This window comes from Ruditapes philippinarum, unplaced genomic scaffold, assembly GCF_026571515.1.
Source record: "Ruditapes philippinarum isolate M1 unplaced genomic scaffold, ASM2657151v2 ctg6263_1_1_1_1, whole genome shotgun sequence".
NCBI classification, from domain to species: Eukaryota; Metazoa; Mollusca; class Bivalvia; order Venerida; family Veneridae; genus Ruditapes; species Ruditapes philippinarum.
In genome coordinates, this window is record NW_026855015.1 from 81,539 (window position 1) to 108,928 (window position 27,390).

General features: G+C 32.7%; 2 protein-coding genes across 2 annotated transcripts; one reads left to right on the forward strand and one right to left on the reverse strand.

Moving 5' to 3' along the window:
- The first annotated feature begins 849 nt into the window (after nucleotides 1–849).
- LOC132741838 (sodium/nucleoside cotransporter 2-like) lies at nucleotides 850–20,152 on the forward strand. Its single transcript, XM_060730096.1, has 16 exons — nucleotides 850–1,438; nucleotides 2,000–2,144; nucleotides 2,811–3,002; nucleotides 3,651–3,812; nucleotides 4,892–5,017; nucleotides 5,412–5,560; nucleotides 5,918–6,086; nucleotides 13,997–14,188; nucleotides 14,672–14,833; nucleotides 15,502–15,627; nucleotides 16,091–16,239; nucleotides 16,898–17,066; nucleotides 17,995–18,138; nucleotides 18,499–18,615; nucleotides 18,955–19,135; nucleotides 19,910–20,152. Exons 1-16 carry the CDS (start codon nucleotides 996–998, stop codon nucleotides 19,939–19,941), a joined length of 2,658 nt encoding a protein of 885 aa, XP_060586079.1. The 5' UTR covers nucleotides 850–995; the 3' UTR covers nucleotides 19,942–20,152.
- Nucleotides 20,153–20,867: 715 nt separating this feature from the next.
- On the reverse strand, nucleotides 20,868–27,265 carry LOC132741840 (solute carrier family 13 member 2-like). The gene is made up of 10 exons (XM_060730098.1): nucleotides 27,048–27,265; nucleotides 26,501–26,650; nucleotides 25,545–25,676; nucleotides 25,185–25,271; nucleotides 24,761–24,865; nucleotides 24,095–24,189; nucleotides 23,717–23,829; nucleotides 23,220–23,381; nucleotides 21,906–22,043; nucleotides 20,868–21,291 (listed from the first exon to the last, which is right to left on the reverse strand). Exons 2-10 carry the CDS (start codon nucleotides 26,518–26,520, stop codon nucleotides 21,154–21,156), a joined length of 990 nt encoding a protein of 329 aa, XP_060586081.1. The 5' UTR covers nucleotides 26,521–26,650; nucleotides 27,048–27,265; the 3' UTR covers nucleotides 20,868–21,153.
- Between the last annotated feature and the right edge of the window lie 125 nt (nucleotides 27,266–27,390).

The following is a 27,390-nucleotide window of genomic DNA, read 5'->3' on the forward strand; positions in this document are numbered from 1 at the left end:
AAGTTTGTTAACCATTCGGCCACGCCAACGCACATACTGAATACTAGTATGTTTAAAAAAAGATGGGGGCCTTGTTGAGTGTGATCTCAAGAGCTTTTTTCAGTGGTGCCACATGCTGTTGGTAGTCTTCATTAAAGATTATCTAACGTTAAATAGCGTGAAGAATATTCTGAATGAAGGTTAAACAACATGATAAAATGGCATCATCTACATGTGTCCAATTCACGATCCAACGGAGAAGTTGTGGTTAGAGGATTTTGTTAGTATTTCAAACCCCTCTTAGAATTGGGTATGTACTTATGTTTTTGTAGTAAAGTCATGCAAAAAGCGAAATAAATCACTCAAAAGTTTGACTCTTGTCCCCTCTGGATACATGTAGAATGCCAAACTGAATAGATTTGTAAAACAATTTGTTATAGAATTGACTTGACCTATAACGTGTTTGCAAAATTTCAGATCATTTGCTTATTTTCTTTCTCCAGATTAGCTATAATATTAATCATGCAAAATGATTTAAAAAGCTTAGTAACGCTTTAAATAACTCAAATCGCACTTAGAATAACACATAAATTCTGAGCATATTTCGTATCATATGTGGCATATATTTCATTTAAATTCTTCAGACGATCAATTTTTTAAAATACTTAATGAGAGTAACATATGTTTTTACAACTTCTGATACATAACTAGGTGACACATCTAGCTTCGCCTTATTTTTATATCGTACGTCTAAGACACATGAACTCAACGTGTCGATTAATGGTCTAAAAACATTTTTTTTTAATTCTTTCGTTATTTTTACTTTTCATTTACCTCGTAAAAAAAGTAAAACAATAACATAAAAAAATTGATCGGGAGTTTAATACTATATACGCAAATGAATCTAATTAAAACATTGATTTTTTTATACTTGTTCCGAGACACGCACAATTAAAGCATACATGTATGAATAACAGTTTTGATTAAGAATTTGTTTAGACTGTAAACAGTGCGATATGGAACTAAACGACATTAAAAAGGAATATCCATCGACTGAAGTGGTTAAACATTACAAAGGTAAAACTATGTCTGGAATTCAGTTGACAAAACAACAGGCCAAGGAAGGATCCGGCATTAACTTGAATTTTTTTCAAAGTAAGAGCAAATTTTCGAAGGCTGCAGGAGCAAAAATAAAATATCTTGAAGCGAACTCGGACAAATTCATTTTTCTAGGAAAAGTCGTGTTGCTTCTTGCGTATTTTGTATATTTTGGCTTCGCGTTGTCTTATCATTTTGGTGATGAAGGGTCCTGGAGGTTGATCGGAGGTACAATTTGCGGGATTCTCATCATTTTCCGGAACTTTCTTAAAAGGTCAGGCATTTATTTAAAACTGACTTCCGGTTTTCAAGCGATCTGCACTGAATATTCAAAAGGTAATCGGAGCGTGATTTTAAGATGGTAAGCTCTTTTATATATTGTATGTGCATTTTTGTGTCGCCTCTACAGAGAAGTGGCCTCATATAGGGATCACTTCTCCGTAGTCTGTTTGTCCGTCCGTCCGTCACAAAAATTGTCCGGACTTCTTAAATTTTTCAGGATTGATTGGTAGCTTTAGTACTCCCGCAGAATACAAGTACTTACGCATATTAAACGGGTTTTCCGGTTGAATGACTTTTGCTTAGTTATGGTTCTTGAATAAATATCCAATTGGCTATCATCAGGCGATACATGTGATCGCTCTTGTTTATAAATTCTTACAAATGATTCAAGCGTTTAATTGATCATAAAACTTGTATCACAAGGCTCAGATGTTTTGTATTCTTTAATTGTGCACACATGTGAACACGAACATATGTTTGATATAGAGGAAACTTATATTTTCTTAAGTAAAAACACAATCAATTGAGGAGTTGTGCAGACAAAATAAAAAACGCAACAATTACAAAACAAAGAAAAATTATCATCGATTGCATGTGTTTATATTGTCATTTATTAGATTAGATATGTTATATTCAACAGGTCCTTGTACATTGCGATGTCTGCTTTCTTTGTCATATACTTGGTAATAGCTGTTGCCATGAAGACGCCAGAAAACCTTTGGTCATTAATCGGATTACTAGGATTCCCGCTGTTATTGTTCCTGTATTCCAACAATAAATGTAAAGTAAGTTCTAATTCAAAAATGTCCATTACACAAACGTTCTCCTACCCGTTCTTGTTCCTGAAAAAAGTGACTTTTTTGACGTACCAAGCACAAAGAAAGCTATAAAAGTTTGTATTGTTAAAGTTTGGATTGTTTCACTTACATGTACCTCACATAGCATTTTTTAGCGCCTAATATCGCATTATTTTTCAAATACTTTCTTTAAAATATGGCACGTTTCAATATTTAAACTATGCATCCTTTAATACTTAAACTAAGCATTCTTCTGCCCTTTAATTTGACATTTGATTTATTAGAATTCATAAATTTGGTAAGCTACACGATTAATTTACGATATTTTGCTTATTTTGATTTGCATTATATTTCATTTCTTTAATGCGGCTTTTTCGATACATCTTCGGCATGCTTCAATATTCGATAATCATCTGGCATGTTTCAATACATCTTCCGGCATGCTTCCACATGTTTTGATCTATATCCAATACATTCTTCGGCATATTTTATTTCTTTTATTTGGCATTTATCTGCTCATTAATTCAGAATGTTTATATACCATATTGTAAGAATTTGATCGGGAGTAAACTTAATTCAAAATGATTCCTTATTTTGCGAAAAAGATACACTACTAAGAATACTACTCTTTCCTTAAATGTTATTTTCTGCAAGGTCAATTGGCACACCGTTTTCTGGGCCATGGCTATTCAATTCATCATGGCGTTGTTGATTTTGAAGACAAGTTGGGGAGCTAACGTTATCCGCTGGGTTAGCAAACAAGTAGAAGAGCTACTGGCTCATGGTGAAGCTGGAAGTATTTTTCTGTTTGGAAAAACTTATAAAGATCACTATTTTGTATTTGGTGTAAGTTTTCATTTGAATAACACATTTGAATAAAAGTTTGATTTTCAATACATTGTTGACGAAAAAAAGATGTCATTCAAGATAAGAGTATGCAACGTGCAACGATCTAGAAAATACAGAAATCTGGAGATGGAAAAATCTGCAAATGATAAAAAGAAATAGGATGGGGGTATTTTTCCCCACAATTTTTAGCCCGGTTTGAGCTTTTAATTTTTTAGTTAATTTGCTTAATAAAAATACATATGTGTAATCATTCTGTGAAAACGGAGTGAGGGATTTATCTGGATTTTCCGCAAAAGTTACATGTTCAGACCTATACCAAACGATACACAAGTCTCTAAAATTTAATCCAGTCCCTTCACGTCAAAAGACTTCAGGCCCTGGAAGCATATAATTTGTAAATGTATATGATTTGTAAAAAACTGCCGACTTTCATATCTATCAAAAACTGTCTTTCACTGTTAGTTTGGCCTTTTTCTCTGGGACAACAAACAAAACCGTCAAAGGTAAAACAAAATTTATGAAAGCCTTATTTTCTTTACATTTAAAGCAAGCAATTTTAACATCCGGATTTGCATAGTATCTAATATTATGTAATATTTAACATGGACTGAAAACCATATCTTATTTGGATATTTCTGTTTTAAGGTTACGGCCAAAATCTGTGTCGTCATCATCGCAATATCCGTGCTGACATACCTCGGTGTTATCAAGGCGATTGTGGACACTGTCGGACGTGCCCTGGCATTCTGTCTTGGAACAAGTCCTGCCGAGGGAATTAATGCTGTTGGGAATATTTTCCTGCATGTGGTATGAAATAGTTCAATTAGTTAAAACCTAGGTACAATGAGCTCTAAAAAACTTTATATCACTTGCATTTTTTAATGTATTTCTCTACATTTTTTCCAATAAAATGCGCTTATACAATGCATAATTGTCCAAAAGACATTCAATCAAGCTATAATATGTCGCCAGATACCCACTGCCGAACCATTAACATTACATGTTATGTTACATGTTAATCCAGGTGGTTAATCAGCCGTGAGTATCCGAAAACGCTATGATACTGCACGTTTGTTACACCGTACAAATCGTTATAATTTATGTACGCGGATTCCGACAATGTATGCATAGTTTTCATTTAATCAAAGAAAGGAATTATAAGGTTTTACACAGCATAATGGCATGAAAGTCTGTCGCCTATCAACCTTTATTTTTTATGTATAATTCGAACCACTGATACCAGGACAATTACCTGTCGCACATCGTTATAACTTATATTATCATATACCTATAAAGTTGACCCTAAAGTACACGCAGAATCATAAAGTACTCAGGCGCTTGAACGCTGTGAAAAATCCGTATATGTTAGAAACAAATACGGTTCCATATATGGACGTGCCAGACTATTTTCCTTCGTTGATTCCGATCTTGAATGTTGCGTTATGTAGTATTTGGAAACGGAAACTGATACAATAAAAGACGTGGTATTTTTGGCATAGGTCATGTACGAGTATCCATCCGCCTTTCGTAAATTTTATTTCTTAGCATTCTATTTGTCAAATATCTTTTAAAAGGTCAGAAAATCGAGTTTCAGATTGTCTTAAGATTTATATGTATATGTATATAACACGAAAGGAAAATTACATTGTAATAGCTTGCTAATGCCATGTATTTTATTACTCGCAGAGGTGAGAAAGGACTTTTGTGCAATACAAAACCTTAGAAAGATACCACACGTACGGCATCATATTCCGTTTATATACAGCAAAATGACTGTGTACGGTACTTCCTTCCAAAGCTATTATTTTCTGAAAGAAACTTGAACAAAAATAAAAATGCTTCATCGTGATTTGATTTAATGAAATATTATGACATTTTTTTCCAAGCCTGAGTCAGCAATTTTAGTGCAGGAGTACCTACAAGAAATGACGCCTTCTCAATTGTTTGCGACATATGCCGGAGCCTTGTCGACAGTTGGCGGCACGTCTTTGGTAGTTTTCATGGCATTTGGGGTAATTATAAACCTATATCACTTTTGTAACATCTTAATGATCATGATTATTGTTGTTGTTTTATTTTCACTGACAATATGTTTCATTCTCATTGCCTGTTGTATGTTAAACATGCACTTTGAAAAATGTTCGTCTGCATGTCTTTTTATTGTCATTTTATTGGTTTAACACTGTTTAAAGATATGAATCGGTTTCACTTTTAGTAGCAACATCTGAATCTGTTAAAATAATGGTTGCAACATCTGTAAACGCATTATAAACAACCCAAGGCGAATTCTTATCTTGATATGGCAATGTTGATTTATAAGCTCTTGTGTTATCTATATTGTTAAAAGGTTGAATAAGCTTCTGCTGATTAAACCGTTTTACCGTCTCTAATATGTTTACAAATCAGATTCCAGCAGCCCCTCTGATTGCCGCCTCAGCAATGTCGGCCCCAGCGGCTTTGGCTGCGTGTAAGCTCTGCTTTCCTTCTCACAACGGGGAAGAGGTTTTGGTACGAACTGCTAATGATGTGGAAATAAACAATTCCACTATATCAAGGTTATACATTCTTCAAATATGAAATTCTTTTGATACTTATTATTAAATGTCTAGGTGCTTGCCGGAAATCTGAAGCATTTTTTGAAGCATGAGCGCACATACATTTCAGAGACTAAAGAGTCTGTAAGAGTATATTGATTTACTGTAACCAGTAATAGCTAAAATCATTAAATGAAAGATGCATTTGACTTAAAATTGATGTCATAGGAAAGTTTTGCAACTATATGATCTGCATTGTGTTGAAACAGATGTTAACAATGAAACAATAAAAGGGTTTGTTTTCTTCACCAATACCTTTTTTCCAGCTTTTTCTTTCGGACTTATATGCTACATAGATGCATAAACGTCTATTTTCAGAGCAGCGACGTCTTTGTTAGGCTCGATCATAACAGGAATACGTCAGAGCACTACGATTATTGTGCAGTTTGTTGCTTTCGTTCTGGCCTTCGTCATCATCATGGCATTTCTTAACAGCACGTCGGTATGGTTTGGCGAAAGAATAGGCGTAGAAAACATGACGCTTGAGGTAATTTTAGTCAATGTAAAATACAGTCATGGTTCAATATCTTGTCTGCAATAACAAAATTCCTCTAGATAAGCAGAGTGAAATGTGTTTCAGAATTGTCAGGTTGGAATGCTTTGTCATTTTGCAGATACATAAATTTGTTAAATTAATGTAAAAATAGTCAATGTAAAGGCTCGCTCAACATCTAATTTACAATAACAAATCCCCAGAAGATAAACAGAGAGAAAATTTATTTTAAAACGAACTATGTATTGTTCTGTCTTTCTGCAGGTTGATAAATAATGTTTTCAAATTTTGTTTTTTGCAGTTCTTGTTTTCGTATGTGTTCTACCCGTTTGCGTTTATGATGGGAGCAAAGTCAGCTGATTGTTTATTTATCGGGGAAATTTTGGGTGTGAGGACAATTAGTCTTGCTGTCGTGGCATTTCCTAAATTAGGTCAAATAATTCAGGTAACTCTAGTTTCTATGTTTCTATTTTTCACTGTTTTACAAAATACAGAAAAAAATAATCTCTAAAGAAAGTCGAAAACGACAAAATAAATTGAAAATGTTGCTAACTCGGTTTGATTGAGCCTGTTCATGGACGGTAATGGAAAGCGCAGGCTACTGTCCAAGCCCCCTAGCACCGACTTAAGCAGAATTCAAATAAATAAAATATATTGGTTCTCGTATGTCATATGATATAATTATACATATTTGTTTCAGAATGGGGTTAAATATCGGGAATATATTGCCGGTGGTGTAAACAACACTTGGACAGTTGTTGGAAATGATATTGTACTGAACGAACTGAACCAGACGTTAGTCGGTGGTATTATTGATGTAAGATATTTTCCCGCCAAAAGAAGTTTTGAATTCATAATATCATAATATAAAGTTTCTACATATTCATTGAAATATGGCGAGAATCAACTAGAAATACATGTTTGTAATGTTTATTCTTTCGCACATTTAGCTTTTTGTTTAAAACAATTTGTATATTTTTACTTTTTGAAGTTGATTATTTTGTAATTACAATTGATTTATTTGTATAGATTAAAATTCTAAACAGAAAAGCATGTTCTTATTTATTATTCTTATTAAGAAGATCTCCAAAAATTTGCCATTTTCATGATGTCCAACACATCTATTTCACTTAGCATAAATGATGCTTGTACGCGTATATGTGGTATAAAAGACGTTTACGCTGTTATTTTCTTATTAGCAAAGATCAGAAATAATTGCTACATACGCATTGTGTGGCTCAGCCTCGTTTGCCGTCATGGGTTTGATTCTAGGGACATATGGTGTTATGTTACCAGACAGGATAGAGGAGGTAACCCAGCATATCATTCGTGCAATGATCGTGGGGACAATAGCGAGTTATCTCACAGCTTGTTTCGCAGGTATTACAACATATTTGCCTAAAACTTCATAAAGGTTACTCTCATGCCGTTATTTGCCTTTTGTATACACCTCCACACCACAACAATTTTCCTCTTCATTTTTTTATATTTCCTTCCCGCTCCGATGGTGTATCCCAATTTAAACCTTATCCGACTCCACATGTTTGTTGTGTTATAAATTTCCTGTCCTGTCTATGTGCATCTTCTATCTTCCAATAGTGCAGTGCCTTTCCTGTGTGTCTGGTAAACTGGGAGTGATGGGAAATGTTGAGTTTCACATATGTTGCTGTCCCTTGGTGATCCTTACACTTAGTGTAGTGTTTGTTATCTTTCACAAAATGCAGTACTTTAAGTGACACTATGCTCATATTTTCATTGTCAAGTGCAGCTGAATTGACTGTTATATATTTAAAAAAAAAAGACAGTTGATCGACAAACACTTGATATTGGAAAATGCTTAGAATAAAATATAAATATGCCTAAAATATAAAAAGAATGTCCACTCCTTTTATAAATTGGAGTGTAGGTAAATTCCGATGTATGTTTACAGAAATATAATCTGGTTACGTGATTTATTTATCGTTCTTGCGAAGTAAAATAGTTATGGCAAAATGTAAACTTATTTTGACTCGCATTTTCACTCCTGTATGAACATAATGTCGCTTTAATCACGTGCATATCTAAAGAAACATTCTTGTATTATTGATTTATATGAGTCGAATCAATTTACATGTAGCTAGCCTGACGATGTATAAATAAATACCTGCCAATCATCAAACATAAGACATTATGCCCATCAAATAGTATTTAGTGAGTGAACAGGTGAAAGTCAAAATAAGCTTGCATTTTGCCATAATTCCTTTTAAATTTTTGCATGAACGATAAATAATTCACGTTGTCCAATAAGTATCCATTGGAAATTACCTGTAACATTCATCTGATAAAAAGACTGGGACAGTCTTTTGATATTTTAGAAAGATTAATATTTTATTCTAACCATTCTCCAGCATCAACAGTCAATCACCATAATAACAGTAAATATTTTGAAAAAAAATGAACATTACGTCACTTTAAATAAAAATACAGTTTATTTTATGCTTTTCAGTGGATTACTGATTTATCCGTGAAAATTATATTTGGTAATTCCACAGTGAAAATTATCAAAATATAATTTCACTTTTTTCAATGACGAAACTACTTTTTTAAGATTTTCCCCATGTGGTACCTCAATTTTATTTTTGCTGACAATTCTGACAATGTCAGGCTGTTTAAAGAAAAAGCAAAGCTGAAATTGATAAATACCTTAAACGTCAAAAGTAATAAAAAGAAGAAAACTTACTTCTATTCATTCACATTCCAATCACCACATTTCGTCTCTAAATATTTTGTTTCATTTTTACAGTCTGAAAAATACATTCCTTCCACATGCAAACTGCTCTTGATGACATTTGGGCATATTAAAGTATCCTACGAGTAATAACTGCCGTATGCTTTATGAAAATTTGAAAAGCAATGACAGCTACAGCTCGTAGAACAAGTAAACCACCCAGCGTTCCGAGCAAGTTCCAAGTCTTCCATTTTCATAGCTGCTTTTTTCATGTTTTCACATTTGTCAACACTTATTTTTTGTCTGTTTCAATCCTCAAATATGTTTTCTTTCTTTTAAAAAGGTGTATGACTAACAATTCCAAATGATATCCCTCTGAATCAAACACAATTAATTTCCTCCCGTGAAATACACAACTTTAAAAATTACATTTAACAAAGCCAGGTCTAATATAAATTCGCAGTAAGTAACAGAAATATGGATGGATGGTTGGAATTTTCTCCTGCACGAATTGTTTGTTTTTATTATTAAAACAAGCGATCATTCATATTTTTTAAACAAAATAAATAATATCACTGTCATTTAATGTTGATTGTCGAACTTATTTTTCAGCTCAAGACTTCTTGTTTTTAATGAGAAATTCGCACGAAATGGGGCTCTCAATGGGGAAACAGATTTTAATATTTATGTTAATATTATGGAAATTTCGTTTAAACTTGTTTTTAGCATAAAATAAAAAGAAAATTTGTTTGTTTGTTGTGTAAGATGTAATTTTATTTTATCTCGTGAACTTTAAAAACAGTATTCTCACTCGTGGCTACGCCACTCGTGAGAATACTGTTTTTAAAGCCCACTCGATGAAATAAAATTTCATCTTACACACAAACAAACAAATATCCTCTATATATTAACACTTTTCGTCTAATACTCCTTCTAATTTGACGATTGTATACGTTCACATGTCTTTATATATTGAATGAGATATTGAATGAGTGGAATGAGGTATTGAATGAGATATTGAATGAAATAATGAATGAGATATTGAATAAGTGAAATTTAAATACTGAATTTATTGAACGAGTTGAATAAAATTATATAATGCAAGCCTCTGGCGAGCATATTATTTCATTTAACGAGTTCAATAAATTTAGTAATGAACTTAAACGAATTTAATTTTCTATTTATCACATACCAAAAATAAAGACCAATTAAGTTTTTCATTGAAGCGCCTGTAGTAAAACGCTCACATTTAGTGCGTCTAAACGCTATGTTTGTATAACGCAAATGACGTGACGTCAAAATATATGCACGACCGTGCAATACCGGTTTTACGGAGTCGCAAAATCGGCCCGGGTGTGTGATAAATTGTTAACTATAACTCAGACAATAAAGTTTAGAACTTAATTGAATTGAATATAATTTATGTCGCAACGTCGTCACATTGTATATATTTTCCTTTCTCGCTGCAGGGTTGTTGTATGAAGAAGACGTCTCTACGTATTAAAGATTCGCTTTTTTCATTTCTATTTAAACAGGACGGATTCAATAATGATGCATATAAATGTATAGTCAGCTTAATTTGATTTTGGATTTATGTCAACAGTTTGAGATAAATAATCAATAAAGTGACATAGTAAAAGCACTATTTGGTTTTTCCTTATTGCACCTTTTTGTCAATAAAGTCTTATTTGCTGGTTAATCCTCGTAAGCAAAAAAGTAGTAGAAAGAGCATCGAAACACGAGGCTGATTAGCACGTGATGCCCCGGAAAAAGAATAACCAATGAACGAGCATCTGGCCTTTAACCCTTTCCATATCGTCACAATAAGTAAAGCCCAGAAAAAGTAATAAAAAGAGCATCGAAACACGAGGCTGATTTGCGCGTGATGCCCCAGAAAAGAAGTATCCTTGTCGTTATCCCTTTCTTAATCGCCACATTAAGTAAACCCCAGAAAAAATGTAGGCAATCCTTGGTTATATGATTACAATGTAACTCATTTATCAGCTGATCAAGCTTTGCAATAAGAATGTATTAATATATTTGCTTGTTACATACTATGTTATTGTAACCTTTACATTTCACTTCAATTTGATTGATTATGGATTGTGATTTCCATACAAAATAATAAATCACTATAACTGTACTAAATGTATTAGTCAAAAGGCAACAGCTACAAAAGAGGGTTCAGGTATTGGAAAGTGGGAAATGAGTAACTTTATGGAAAATGTAATACTGCACTAAAAATAAAAAAAGGCTTTCAAAAATAATAATAAAAGAGTTTCTGTGGCATAATGGACAATCCACTCAGAATATAAAGGCAAGTATCGTACCTAAAACATATCGGTTAAACATTTTGTTACCGTTTATAATCGCTGGCCAAGATATTTTCCCTACAAATGATGAATGGTTTAATCCAGATTGAAAGATTTGCATGCCCATTGAGGTAAATTAAATATAAGTTTATGTATGATAGTGCATTCATAATATCACGTATCTATGACAGTCGTCTATATCGACTGAAATATTTTATTTGAACATGTTTTATTTCTCACAATTAAATCTCCCAACAGATTTACCATGTCTGATTTGTGTATCCAATTGAAGTTACCTCATACAATGAATGTGCCATTTCAAACGAAATGGTTAAAGTTTCTTTTCTAAATTTATTAAAGTTTATTGCATCATTTTACAAAATGAGCGAGAAATCTAAAAAGAGTTTGTGTTATGATATATCAAACATTCATTGTTCTACTTTATTTTAATTTATTTGGCTTAAGACAAAATAAAAGTGTTAAGTACATAAAATGTACTGCTATGTTTATCCAACTGATGTAATGCTTGAGATACCTCCCCCAACATTCACATAATGTATGATACAATACGGTATGCATTATTTCGCTTTCCATATTAACTATTCGGCAAAATACACCTATTCATTAAATCGTTACAATATTGTAAATGTCATTCGAACCCTACATGTGATAATTTCACTTTTGAAATGCGTGTTGTATGTGTTTATCAAAATAAAATTGTTTCGGACGTAAATGCGTATTAATTTTGTAATTATGTGAATAAGTATGGAGTACCCGCGGTCATGACTGTAACATGAAACTGTTACAAATGATAAATAATATGTAAATGACTGACCTATATGTTTGTTAGGTTTACCTTTCTTATTTATGTACAACGATGTTTACCGCAGTAAACATTTGTAAAACAGTTGTCGCGTGTATTTATATAAATTAGCAATGCATGCCGTGATTTTGTGCAAGTGAATCAAAAACAATCAGAAATGGAGTTACAAGAGGTTATTACTGAGATTCCGACGGTAACAGCCACAATTGACCATGACGAGGATGTGAGGGGCACAAATTGTCATCAAACCGAACAGAAAAACGGCATATCTAGAGATAGAACGTTAAAATTCTCTATCAAAACCAATCATCTGATAAACATAACACGGAAAATAAAAACGTGCGTTGACGTCAATTTCGATAATATTGTATTACTAGGAAAAGTCGTGCTGATTTTAGGTTATTTTGTATATTTTGGTTTTGCATTAGCCTATCATATCGGTGATGAGGGATCTTGGAGACTTGTTTGGTGTACAGCTTTAGGAGTATGGATAGTATGCTGGGGCGTACTGAAAAGGACAAAATGTTATGCCAATTTCTCAGCATCTGTCAGCAAATTGTTTGCCGAATATTCGAGAGGGAAGCGCCGCGTGATATTCAGATGGTACATTAATATTTTTACCTACAATACATTTACAGTTAAACCTGTGTGAAAGACCTTCTCCGATTAAAATACACACCATTTTTTGACAAACCTTTTTTGACTGAATAGGACAAAATGACGTCCAAATAAAGACCACTTCTCTATTAAGGCCATGTTCGGTCTCTCCTTTGGATTGCATTTGTTCACAAGATCTGTGTTTTGATTTTATAAATTAAACTTTAATGGATTTATATTTTGTGTTTATAATTCAATACGTTTTCGTATTGAATAGGCAAATAATTTTGCAATGATTGTATTTATGTTTTAAATTCAAACAATAATAGCACATTTTATTGTTTTCCTTTATTTTTCAGGCTTTTGTATCTTGCGATGACAGTATTTATGGTTGTATATTTGATACTGTTAGTGGCCATAAAGACACCGGAAAATCACAGATCGTTAATTGGACTTTTTGTTTTTCCTTTTTTATTGTTTCTGTATTCTAATAATAAACGGAAGGTAAGAATGATTTAAAATACTTTATCTTGTCAAATTTATCTGAACAAATTTTATTATTAATAAATATTTATAGAAACATCTTGGATCATCAAATGTATTGAATCATATGTGTTACCAATCACTTCGTTTATGCCATCTAAAATGACCTGTTCAAATGAGCTCCTTTGAGGTTATGCATTTAAAAAGGAGAACTAAATAAAGCTATACACTCAGAGTTAATTGAAAATTGATTTTTTGGACGATTTATAGCCCGGTTGGAGTCATTTGTGGTCATTTTGCAAAGTAAAAATGAGTATTTTGCAAGTACGGAGCGAAGTAATGATTTTAATTTTTGTGCGATTGTTATTTGTTCCAACCAACATCAAATGGCACACAAGTCATGAAAGCATATTCTAAGTCCCTTCATGTGAAAACAAACCTCAATAGATTTCCTTTAAAATGTATATAAGTATCTTATTATATTATTATAGTATCTAATTAACTTATTAAAAAAAACCATGCACAAAATTAATTTAGTCATCATTATTGATTTCGTTAGAAATCTCTTCGAGTAATGACAACAAATTTTATAAATGATGTCTCGTGGCGGTGGTTTAGACAAAAAAGTAAAAAGACCGAATGGCATGTAGTTGCTGTAAAATTTTGAGATGTGAAGCAAAATGGGAAAGAAAATATACTTTTGTCCATGACATGTGTATTGAACCAGAAATAGCTAATATAAAGTACATTTAACTGAAGCTATTTAATCATAAAATTTATGTCATACATATATTTACATTCTTTAAGATACGCTTCAAACAGCTTCTTAAATTGCAATAACATATCTTTGAATAATCTTTAATAAACATAATCTATCTCAGCCAGGCGTTAAACTGAATAAAGTCAGTTTAAACATTTTTATTTTCTTTATAAATATGTACTTTGATTTTGCATTAAATGATGTACTTTAAATCTAATACAGGTAAATTGGCACACTATTTACTGGTCGATGGTGTTTCAATTCATCATGGCATTACTAATCTTGAAGACGAGTTGGGGAGCAAGTGTTATACGGTGGTGCGGAGCTAGACTCGAGTCGTTAGTCGAAAACGGAAAAGCTGGAAGTGTGTTTATATTTGGTAAAACATATACAGACCACAGATTTGCATTTGGTGTATGTATATTAACATTTCTTCTTCTCGAAATAAAAATGTTGTCTTGGCGGATCAGTATTTCTTTTGGAAAGTGAAATCGCATTGGGATGGATTTTCGACTGTTCCAAGACGCGGAATCACTTTACGAGCTTCAAAAGTAATTAAAAAGTAATAAACTACCGGTATTTAAAAGATAATGAATGAAAATACTACCTGACCATGACTTTAGTTATGGTTGGCCGCCCCACTTAGAGCATAAAATACACTTTTTGGCACTGTATTAATTTGCACGCAAGTTAGTGCAAGCAATTTCAAACACGTCAAATGGAGAATGTAATTATTAAAATCATTCAAGTTAGAGGGTATTTAATTTAATTAACACAAGACAATATGCTTCTGATTTTGAATGGTCATAAATATGCGGCAAATGCATGTATAATATGTAATAAGTGTTATTATTTCATATTTCTTTTGGATACAGTTTCATCTCGATTGTCTTTCAGTCAATGGTACAAGTTTTTGTACTGATCATCGGCATGTCCGTTTTAACCTACCTTGGAGTCATCAAGTACATTGTAGAAACCCTTGGTAGAGCACTTTCATTCTGTATAGGAACATCTCCTTCGGAAGGAATCAACGCAGTTGGCAATATGTTTTTGCACGTGGTAAGAAGAAATACATTGTTTTTTTGTGTTACATATTACTAGCAGGTGTGGTACTTTAACCATCAAATAAGGGAGGAAGACACAATGTCTTGCTGTCAAATGTTGATAAGTAAGACTTCAGTTTGCTGCATAATATGTTTATTTTCTTCAAATGAACGTGTAAATTTGAATCTGATCTACGTCAAAGGAGTTAGTTTTAAAGATATATTTCAAAATATTGTTTTTGTACGACAAAGAATCAAGAAATTTTGGTTTGTATAAATGTTCCTATGTCAAACATTTGCGAAATATGCAAGCTTATGCGAACCTAAAACATACACAAAATACGTCTTATCATAATAATAAACATATAAAAGCACAATAAAATAAGTAGGTTTCTAAATTTTCAAGAATAGTTTAGATAAGATTTTGTTGTTTTAAACGTTGTGTGGCAGTTGTTAACCATTGCCAAGTTCTTCAACTCAGTGATAACTATTAAATCACCGTTTCCAACACTATCAATGCCAATTAAGCCGTTGCTATGAGGCATAGGCTGCGATTTTTAACAATATTTTGTTTGTTTTAGAGCTCCTGAGGTATATATTCCCTCAGATTGATTTCAACTAACTTTGATGATAATAAACGATGAAAAACTTAAGTGTTTTTCTTTAATTATATTCTTCTTTAAGCCTGAATCTATTATGCTGGTACAAGAATACTTGCCGGAAATGACGCCATCGCAGTTGTTCGTGACATATGCAGGTGGTATGGCAACCGTCGGTGGTGTGTCGTTAATCATATTTATGTCATCAGGGGTACGTATCATGATTTCACACTTTACCGTAAGTTTTTTGTTTGGTTTGGTTTTACGGCGTACGAACATAACTACAATCTTTGCACTGAAACAGGAAAGAGACGAAACAGGAAAGATGTGACACCGAATAGCGAAAACTGTGTAACCAGGCGACATGATTTTGTCTAAGACGAATATCATTTTTGACTTAATTTTAAATAAAGGGCAATATTAATATGAATTATTTTGATTCCATTAAAATAATTGATATTTAAAGTCCGTGTTCATATAAAGTTAGATATATTATTCGAGTGAAATAAATATGTATCTTTCCGCTGGTTAACCCTTAATTCTTTTTCTAGTGTTGTAATTTTAAATGTATCTTGGCATTTCAACTGAGTACCTATGTTTTTAACGCCTTAAATATTTCAGTATAGACTAGCTAAGCAATAGAATCTTACGTAATCTATTTCCTGTTGACTCAGGTTCCTGCTGCCCCACTTGTTGCTGCTTCAGCAATGTCGGCACCAGCAGCTCTTGCCGCGGCAAAATTGTGTTTTCCTTCACATGATGAAGAAGAGGTCCCTATTCCAGCAGAAGACAATAATGATAAAAAGAAAGTCGCTATACTAAGGTACAGTAAACATTTCAACCATAGCTATTATCAAATATATGTATTTATATGACAATTAATTACATTTTCAGTCATTTCCTACCACAAAGTAAAATATATCATGTGTGCTTAGACCTTTCACATTTCCTATCTCTATTCTTTCTATGGACTTTATACGAAAATTCATAAGATATAGAAGTGCAGGTCAACGAAATTACATATGGCCCAAACCCTCCGTCTTACTTTATAATTATTATTATTTTCAACATTGTATGTGTGATAAAGATTATTATCCGTAGCGGATATTTGTTTCCCGGAGTAATCATTTAAAAATTTGAATTATTTGTTTAAACTCTGGTTGAACATTTCTGGCCCGACCAAATGGTTTTGGGTTGGGTGTCTTTATCTATCTGAGGACAATTAACTTATGGTTTATATTCGTATCAATAAGGTCAAGACATTTTCTTAAAATTTCATTTATTTATGTTATTTTAAAGACTTGAAATAAACATTTATTTATAAACTCTGGAAACAAAATCAAAATGAATAATGATACGATAAATACTCATAAGGGTCCATATTTAAGAACATATGAAAGTAAAGATTTGACATGGATTGATATACAGCAGTTATCCTTAAAATACCATTTTGAATATCGATGTATTACTATGTATTTCAGACATCCAAAATCTTTAATGGACGCAATTATTATCGGAATACGTCAGAGTGTTGCCCTTGTTGTGCAGGTAGTTGCCTTCCTCATGTCTTTCATCATCATACTGGAGTTTGTCAACAACACATTGATTTGGTTCGGTGATAGAATTGGTGTGGAAAATATGACTATAGAGGTAACCATGATTTATATAATTAAGATATATATAGAACTCGAACCGACTCCATCTTTCTAACTTGTTGCGTACATTATCAAAAAGGTGTGCACCGATGGACACATACAGAAGAAACAATAGACATGTTTACATTATAACGTTCTACAAAGGTACCTTCATACTAGAAATTTGCATGGTTTAGCACTTTCGGTCTTATTCCACCAATAAAACTTGTTTGCTTACAACAAAAACAAAACAAAGCATGGCTAAACATTACTTTGTTAACTTATATCTATATTTACTTAGAATACGCAAAGCTATTCAAAGGTATCAAAATATTTTGCGTTAAAATTCATTAAATCTTATTCTTATCTTTGGTAAATCTGTATGCACATTTAAATATTTTAATTGAAAATTTTAAACACCATGAATTATTTTAAGATAAATGAGACGTATACAGAAACTACGATTTTGAAAATGTTAGAAATATTAATCATGTGCAAGAGGAACTGATAATTTTTCGACTCTTTTTGGATGATAAACGATCCTGGTTTATTTCTTATGGATTTTAATTTACATTGACATAGTGAAGGTCAACAGTGACACTAAGAAGGTCATGTGGCGACTCTTCCGACACGAGTGAGCCCCTAGGTAGTGCCACTGATCTAAAGTAAAGCTAGAAAGAATCTAAAGTCCTTGACGGGATTCGAACATACAGCGGTGACGGGCAAGTGGTTTGAAGTCGTTGACCTTAAACTCTCGGCCACGGAGTCGCTTGCATCCCTTTGCTCAACATAAATATTTATATGGATGTTATACAAATATAAAATTATAAAGCATTATATGAACATGTACACCTTTCTTTCCACAACAATAATTTATTATCATCGGTGAAATTCATAATTATATAGAAACTTGTATTTTGTACCACGATTTATTTCTTTTTCAGTTTCTGTTTTCCTATGCATTTTATCCGTTTGCATTTCTAATGGGGGCAAGGCCAGAAGATTGTTTGTTCATCGGGGAACTTTTAGGAATACGGACATTCAGTTTAGCTATTGTGGCATATCCGAAGTTGGGTCCGATAATGAAGGTTATTGTGCAGTTTTGATGCAATACATGTATATGATGCTGCTATAAACATAGTAAAATATCTATCTTAAGAACCTATGGATAAGTAAGATAGTAATAAAATTCTTCCATACACATAGTTAAAGTGTTACATATGATATTGGTCTGCACAAATTTACTGCAGCCTTTTTATGATTCGTAATATTGAAACAACAACAACAGCAAACGCGTATATTTAATATACCCGACAGAAGATTTTTTTAAAGAAACATTATATGTGGTTTCAAACAATTTAAACAATTTTGACCGTCCTTTTCCGGAATAAGCGTGCATGCGCCATTTCTAAAAATAGATTTTGTTGAACTGAGCATGTCTGTTACAGAATGGCGTTGCCTATAGATCTTACATAGCAGAAAGTGTGAACAATACGTGGATGGCTGTTGGTAACGACATAGTTCTTGATAAACTAAATCAGACGTTAGTTGGCGGTGTTATAGATGTAAGTAGTTTTTTTGTTTATATCGACTTATGGGTGTATAATTTGATTCATAGTTAAAGAATTACTCAGTTGATAGTTTACACACATATGACATGCGTTTGACAATTTGTCTTGCCAATAATAGTCAAATTATGATTAAAATATATTCCCTTGATCATCATGAACAAAATTACTATCCAGCACCTGTTTACCATAATTAATAATTTACGTGGACTGTAAGTGCCGTTTGCAATGTGTAAGTTACTTTCTTTGTTCACATCAAATTCATTTCTATTTTTCTATGAAATTTAGCATGAATCTAAAGGCATGCTGCTTGAAGTTATTTCTTCTTCTTTTCAGCCAAGATCAGAAATTATCGCTACATATGCCTTGTGCGGTTCAGCCTCCTTTGCAGTCATGGGTCTAATTATAGGTTCATTTGAAGTAATTGTTCCACACAGAATAGGGGAAATAACTAATCATATTTTTAGAGCTATGATAGCAGGAACCGTGGCAAGTTATCTCACAGCATGCTTTGCAGGTATACGAATACATTTTGGTACAAACTCTTCAATGATAAATAATACTTTTCATAGATTGACTCTGCTGCACTTTTACAATATAACTTTTTTAATGCACGTGAAGAAAATTGATATTTTAAAAAAATGAATAGGTTATTCTTATGTTTTTTGAAAACATTTACAATTTAGTTAATAAATTTCAATTATGAATAGACCATAACTCATAGGACTTCAAGTTCTGGACGATTTGTTGCGCGAACGTCGTTGTACACCTTGCTTTTTCCAGTACATAATGAAAATCAATCCTTCATCATTTGTTAAAATATAGAAACTTGGTACCTTAGCGAATGCTCAACACGGCAACATTGATATTGTTGCTGCAGTATCGGTTTGATTCATCCCGTACATAGACATGTAGTGTAAATGCAAGCTACCGCCACCCCCGCACCGGCTTAAGCAGAATAAATCAGTTAGTTTAATTTAGAATATAGAAGACTAAAAGCACTCTGCAGATGCCTTGAACCTGATTATTTTATAACAAGGTAGGAGCGAGGAAAGCATACTTGTAAGTTATATATCAATATTTGTTGTTGTTTCTTTTTTTCTTTCTTTCTGGGGGGGGGTATCAACCTGTGTTAATTTGTATGCTAACAAAGGAATCTGGGAGTCTAAGATGTCTTTAAATATTGCATTTGAACTGATAAAAAAAAATTGGTTATGTAAAGCCTTTTACTTTTTAAATTTTTTAAATCTGTGAAAGGCTTTCAAACTTTTACATTTTTTTTCTTTTTCAGGTTTACTATTTGAAGAAGAATTGAGTGCATAAAACTGAAAACTTGCTCAATGAAAATGTGAACATATTTTATACTTGTGTTGTATAATAATGCGATAATGTGTAACAAATGCCTGACTAAACATTGGAAAAATTCAGATCATAGAACTGACAAACACGAGCATCGATTTCACGTGTGACCCGTGCATGTTTTATCATCATATTTTATGAAACTCATATTTTTGTTATTCTTACGCCAACTCTGCCAATATATTGTGATTATTATCAAAATTCATCTTTGTCTCATCTCCAATGTTCATGCTTTTGTTACTCCCAACGCTACCCACTCTCCTAGATATCTTCATTGTAAAGCGATGTATTAATTTGAAATGTTAAGGTTCTTCCATATTCTTGATTTTTAGCGGAAGTAAAATAAACTGAATGATTTGTCAATGCTGTTTATAACTCCTCAAATATTGTTTGGCTAAATATGTACGTTTATTTAATTTTACTCATGAAATATGGTGCTATCTGCAAATATATATCATATTTGTTAAAAACAAATATAAAAAAGTGGGCGGAGCCAAAACACATGTTTAATTTTAGGACTATTTTGTTACATGTTTCTCTGTTGCCGCCAATAGATTTTAGCTTTTTATTTCACCATCTTTCTATTGAAAATACTTTCATCAAACAATTTCAAATTTTCCTGTAATAAAGAAGTTCAGTTAAGCATGCTGGCAAACAGAATTTACAGAACTGCTTATATAAAACAGTAACTGTAACAACTTTACTGTGACAACAATACATACATTTTATTTAAAATATATACATTTATGTTACATATTAATTACAAAGGCAAAGAATCAATGGTATAAAAATAGCATCCATGTATATAGTGCAATCATAAACTGAAATGTTTGATCCCTCATAAATGCATATAAACTTAGAAATATTAACTTCAGAAATATTAAGTAACATCTTATGTTAATTTCAACATATAAGCAATTATGGATACAATAGAGGCCCTGTGTGGGGCTTTTACTTCTTTACATCAACTTAAAAACAGAATCATTTTCCACTAAAGAGGATTAAATCTCAGATCGAGAATTCTTGTATATTAACAGATTTGTTGCCACCAAGCCCGTGAGAGGGTGTTGGAACTGTCTTTTTTCTTTTTACAAATATATAGGGATCAGTAAAGCATTTATCTGAACGGGTTTCACGTATTTGTAAGATGACGCCAGACAATGACGTAATCAATTGTTACGTTAACGATTCATTGTATGTCTTTAATATTTCTTCTGGAATGGTATGAAAGTCAAAAATGCGATCGCCGAGAGATTCCGAAAATCCTATTAGAACCAGTACGCAGACTATATTTAGGATGAAGCCGGCCATTACCTGTAAATGTAAAACATGAAATATAATTACTAAAATGAATAGGAAGTTGAATAACGAATAATTCATGGAATAACAACAATAGCTTTATGTACCTACAAATGCACATATAACGTGCGACCTTCAAACTATCTAAATCGTACTATTACATCAACTAATGCACTTCTGTTTTATGAATTGTTTGACGAAACTAAGTTAAGGGAAATATATTTTCTTGACTGATTGAATCTGATCCATCAACTATATAATAACCTAGATACATATTGGCAGATTTTTCCGCCAAAAATATCCACTTTGACGCGGCAGAAAATGTTCGTCTGCTGCAGAGTGAGATATGGTATTCAAAATGTATTGTTGTTGTTTTTTCTTCATTTCAACTACCATTTCTTACAGGTATCTTTTATAAATGTATGTTTATTAACAAATGTATTCACAATATACATGTATATCAAATAATACTACAGTCGGAACCGTAAGAGGGTCTGATTTCTAAAGCTGGTGTCCGCATCTATTAATAACCAAAACAAGCTTGTCTGTAAACAGTATATAACAAAGCATATAAGTATAACTAGGGTGTAACTATTGTTTAATCTATTTAATAAACAACACAACATTACCATATCAATGACTCGGACATATCCGTATGAGAACACGACAGCGTTTGGTGGCGTTGCTACTGGTAACATGAAGGCGAAGGACGTTGCTATGGCAGTCGGGAACATCAGATAAATGGGACTTTGATGAAGATGCACAGCCTAGGTAATATAAACATGATATTTAGAAAATATCAGCTTTATAATACGTCTTATTATAACATAATACGTTTACATTTATTTTTCTATGTTTTCCGTGTACATTTGTAATTAACTGTGCAAAGGAATATTGGTTTCTTTAATAATAATAATAATAATAATAATAATAATAATAATAATAATAGTAAGCAATACTAAATATATTAGAAAGAAACAAATGTCAATATGATGCATATGATTAGCCGAATCAAAATCATGATAATGATGATTATATGAGCGTCAGTTTAGTTGGTAGTTGGATATTCCAATACCTTCTAGTAGGTAGTTGGTTATACGTAATTCCCAACTATTCAACAGCTTGTACTTGGTATTTCAATCTACTATCACTAGCATGAAATGTTCGAACATGTCATACATTTTTACCGGGGACTAAGTCGTTGTTCGCGCGACTCCTCGAACTTAGCACGTTATCAGTGCGTTTCAGAAATAAATGTAACGGAAATATGAAAGGAAAGATGTGTTCTCCAACATAGAAACACACTGTCTCCTTATGTCCACCACGGTATTGATTCGAATCTCCAACTGCCAACCAGGCAGTAGTTGGTAATTCAAGCATTGAATGTTTTTCACTCAAAACAGGAAAGACTACGTACTTTTCCGCCATAAATATAACGTTTATATTATTAGTTATAAACATTTTTGACAGATTATATGACCCTATATAAACGGTTGTTTGGAAATATGACCTACCAAATTGACGCTCATGAAGATAATATTGATCTATAAATAAAGTATTGATAGTAATGATGATATTAAATATAAGAAAAGAAAATGATGATTTTGGTGGTAGTGATGATGATGATGGTGATGATGATGATAATGAAGATGATTATGCTGATGATGATGGACTTAATGCTCATACTTATGTTGCTGATGATACTGATGAGGATAATGATGATGATGTTGATGATGATTATGGTGATGATGATTATGGTGATGATGATGATGATGATGATGATGGACTTAACGCTTATACTAATGCTGCTGATGATACTAATGATGATGATGTTGATGTTGTTTATGATTATGATGATGATGATGATGAGGATAATGATGAAGACAGCAACAAGAAAAAACAACAACCCATGTATGTGTCTTTATAAAGGATTCAAACTTTACCAGGTTTGCCAGTATGGGCATCATTAAAGTGCACGTTGCTGTGTTGCTAGTAACCTCCGTCATTGCAGCTACGATATAACACAATGTAAGATTTAGTACCCAAGGTGATAGGTAATCTAACACGCTTAATTTCTCACCAACCCACGCTGATAAACCCGATTCCTAAAAATAAAACAAAACAAAAATTTCAATTATGGTTGGAACACTACATCATCTTCTTCAAGCATACAAATTAATTTAGACATGAATATAAAATGTTACATCACTGACCCAAATTAATTGGTATTCTATTCTACTATTCTATTCTAAAATGTATAAGATATTAATATGTAATGTATTCTAGATTTAATGAGGACCAATCAAACCTTTAAGCACTCAGAGTGCGGAGTCTTGCACTTAAAAGGTCAAAGTTTGCTTTAATTCAAGCTTTCGGGATTAGTTTTAAATTATGGCTAATTTCTCAAGACATATTTTCTGTATGAGTTAATAGTTATAACCTGTGACGCATATGCCATTGCGAAGCCGCCACCCAGGAGGAATACCACGCCCCAAGGAACCTTTTCCACAGCTGCTTTCCATGATAATAATGGTTTCAGTGGTGCACGTGTACCTAACGTGGAAATGTAAAATACAGAGCACGTGCATTTAAACGAAACAATTCAAAAGTGCGCTCGTACTTAATTGAAACGCAAAAGAGCTTTGACTCTATCATATCGTATATGAAGTTGGCAGTCTAGCGTCCTAGCGGCCTAAACTTTAAGTGTTGTAGAAGTCATTTTTGTGCTTTTCGGTCAAGGTTTTTGTTTATTCTTATAACAAATGCATTAAAATAAATAATTTGAAATAAAAATATGTAATTTCTCTACGTATTTTACCTTCTGGTCGGAGGCAGAATATTCGCGGCAAAGATGACGGGAAAATAAACAACATAGTTGCAATAAATATGGCTGGTACTCCATCTTTCACATATCTGAATGAATAGAAGCAATAAACAATGTATTAATTTTCTTTTAAATGTGATAAAAACAAGTTAAAGGTACATAAAATCTCAAAAATGATGTAACGAAGGGCGAACAACCATGTTCTTTATACTACATATATTTCGCATGATTTAAGTATTTCGTTCAAGTTAACAGAATGACATTAAAAGCCTTTGTTGAGAAACAAATTTATATAATGGTATAAAAATAACGATATTGTGCTTAAAATTTAGAGGCAATGTGAGTGAGTGAGTGAGTGAGTTGGTGAGTGCGTGCGTGCGTGCGTGCGTGCGTGCGAGCGAGCAAGCGAGCGAGTGAGTGCAAATCGTATAAATATAAACACAATAACCACTTAAGATAAACAGAATGTGTTTTATTTTTATATTCGTATACTAGTATGTAGCAAAATAACAAATGATAATTCAAATGTATAAGAGAAAATTTGTTTGCCAATAAATCAAACGAAAAAAAATCTCAATATAGTTTTACACTTTTCGTATACGTTCGATTTAATCAAACTTTTGTTAGTAAGATAAATAAAATATAAATTAATAGACAAACCCTTTTTGAAAAAGTGAACCCCAGCCATATTCACCGCCCATGTCTCGGGTTATCCATAGCAACGCCAAAACTATGAAATGTCCCATAACGGCTCCCTGTGCAAAACTGAAAATATTCATTCAACATTCTTGATTTACATAAATGATGCTCTAAAAAGTAACAAACTTGTCTACGAGAAGGGATCTTACTTTTAACCTGGACAAAAAGATTATGAAAATAATGCAATGGTTAGTCTGTTTAATTCACAGATAGAAGTTATGCAACACAGTTTCCAAATATCCCTTTCTTGAAATTAATTTTTCTAGAAAAGTGCTATACACACGGACACTGAAGTGTTATTGTCCTTAGACTAACGGTTTATATAAATCAACGGTTAATGATCACTCTTTCTCCAGAATTTTATGTAAGAAAATAGTTATTTTACCTGACAGGTCCGAGTTTTTCATATTCTGTACGGATAACGGCCTTCACCCTTATACTTCTATCATCGTTCTTTTCTTCACAACAACCACTGTAAAAAGGTCATTTAAAGTGTAAAAAGCTATATTTGTTGTCTGTGGATTTTTTTTATTTTTATTATTTATATTGTGATTTAATTTATTAAAGACTATCTCGAATGAATAAAATTTGTACACTTGCTGTCCTGCTCACATTACAAGTTACGTGTGTGGGAAGACCCATTTAAAATACATTAATTAAAAAAATACAATATTAGAAGCATAACTGGTCAATGCTTTGAGCATAGTAATTGTTTGGTTTTCTTTTTTGCAGCAGACGAACTTACTTGCATCTAAGAAAATAGAACTGAAGCCATATCCAGACAATAATAACAAGACAAAATGACAGAGGTACTCCGAAACCCATCCAGCTAGCGAATGTAATTGGTGAGTTTTTGATACCATATCCCTCGTACACGCTGAAAGAAAAGGGGAATTAAAACACAATACAGGGCTTGAAATGACAAGGAAAATATTTTTGCCCAAAACAAGATATATTATACAATCAATTTCTGCGAAAAAAGTACATTGTATTTTACTCAAAGATGAGCATGGAATATCTCTGAACACACAAAAAAACTTTCTAGTATGTTAAAAGAACATAAGGTACCATAGGATTGCTACAAGTCAGCATAAAAATTCGGTGAGTGAACATCGAGCCAAACACAAAAAAAGAAGTTAACGCATTACACTCATTGCCTATTCTGTCAACTGTCAAGTATCTAAGAAAGAGGTCAATATATGAAGGTGCTGTGGAGAGCGATGCGGTAGATGCCAAAGGATGGTGCAAAACCGGCGGCCATATTGTACTTTTTTCTATACGGATAAGTCAAAGGCCATTTGCTTGCCCAGCTATAGACTACATGTGTATATTTAAAAGGAGATCGAATAAATGGAACACTTAAAAAATACATAGAATTATATACCTATCAATGGAATTTTCAGTGCAAGTTCTAGTTGGGCGCCTCCATTTTCAAAGTAACTCAATGATAATTGTCAGGGAATTCCGATAACGGAACAATTGCAACTTTTCTGCTTAAGAAAAATAGTTGAGGTGTTCCGATTGAAAACGGAATACGAATGACACCTTAAAAAAGAAACTTGTAAAATAAAAATGAACGAACGTTATATCTGTCTTCCCCGTTCATAGGCTTTGCCTCATATTATTCTTTTTCTAGTACCTATTTTGTTTGAAATAGCTATGAAAATGCATCGATAAATTATCAATGAATCAACTGCTTACATGTCAAGTTGTCCTTTCATGACTAGGTTTGGTCCAGTTCCGGTAAGACTCCCGATCCCTCCGACGTTTGCAGCGTAAGCTATACTTAATGTTAGACATTTACACAAGCGTCTGAAAGACGGGTCATCATCATCTTCTAAAACATTGTCCCTGGAAAAGATATCATTGTCGTCTGTTATACAACCGTACATTTTTAGACCATTCCAATATGGATGACGTTTAAGGGTGTTCAAGCAAGCTGCTTTACGTTGCAAAATTTACTTCATAAATTACATAAAACTATGTCTTACTCATTTCTAGGACCTTGCTAATGCCAACTTAACAATATAATCCTAAAGTCCATTTCATTTCTTTAACATAGTACAGACTGTTTTATATTTTTCAGACTGATTGCATTGTTAACAATGTCAACAGAAAACCAGTCCATCATTTCTTCAGGATGATTGCATTTACAGTATGCAGTATAAAGAGAAATTCGTAATCTTGTTACATCACAGTGAAAATTTGCCAGGAAATTAAATAATACGCTTCTAACATATGAACTTACGGTATATCGTCAAAATTTACTTTCGATTGCTCTTTCTCCGTTTCTATATGGATATTTGGATCTCTTTCGTCTTTTCCGTTAACACCATTTCCATTCTCAATCGGTGGTTTCTCTGATACATTTACATCACCGAGTTCTAGGGCCTCGTTATCAACTCCTGATAACCGAATTAGAATTATTACAATTATTCGTAACGCTTTATTGTTGTCAAAAATCAATTAAAGAAAAGAACAATTGTTTATGCATATATGCATAACAGTTGGTTAGAATGAAAATGCAGCTTTAAAACACTGAAAGTTATTATATTGACGCAATGATGAAAATAAAGCCTTTCTAATAATTA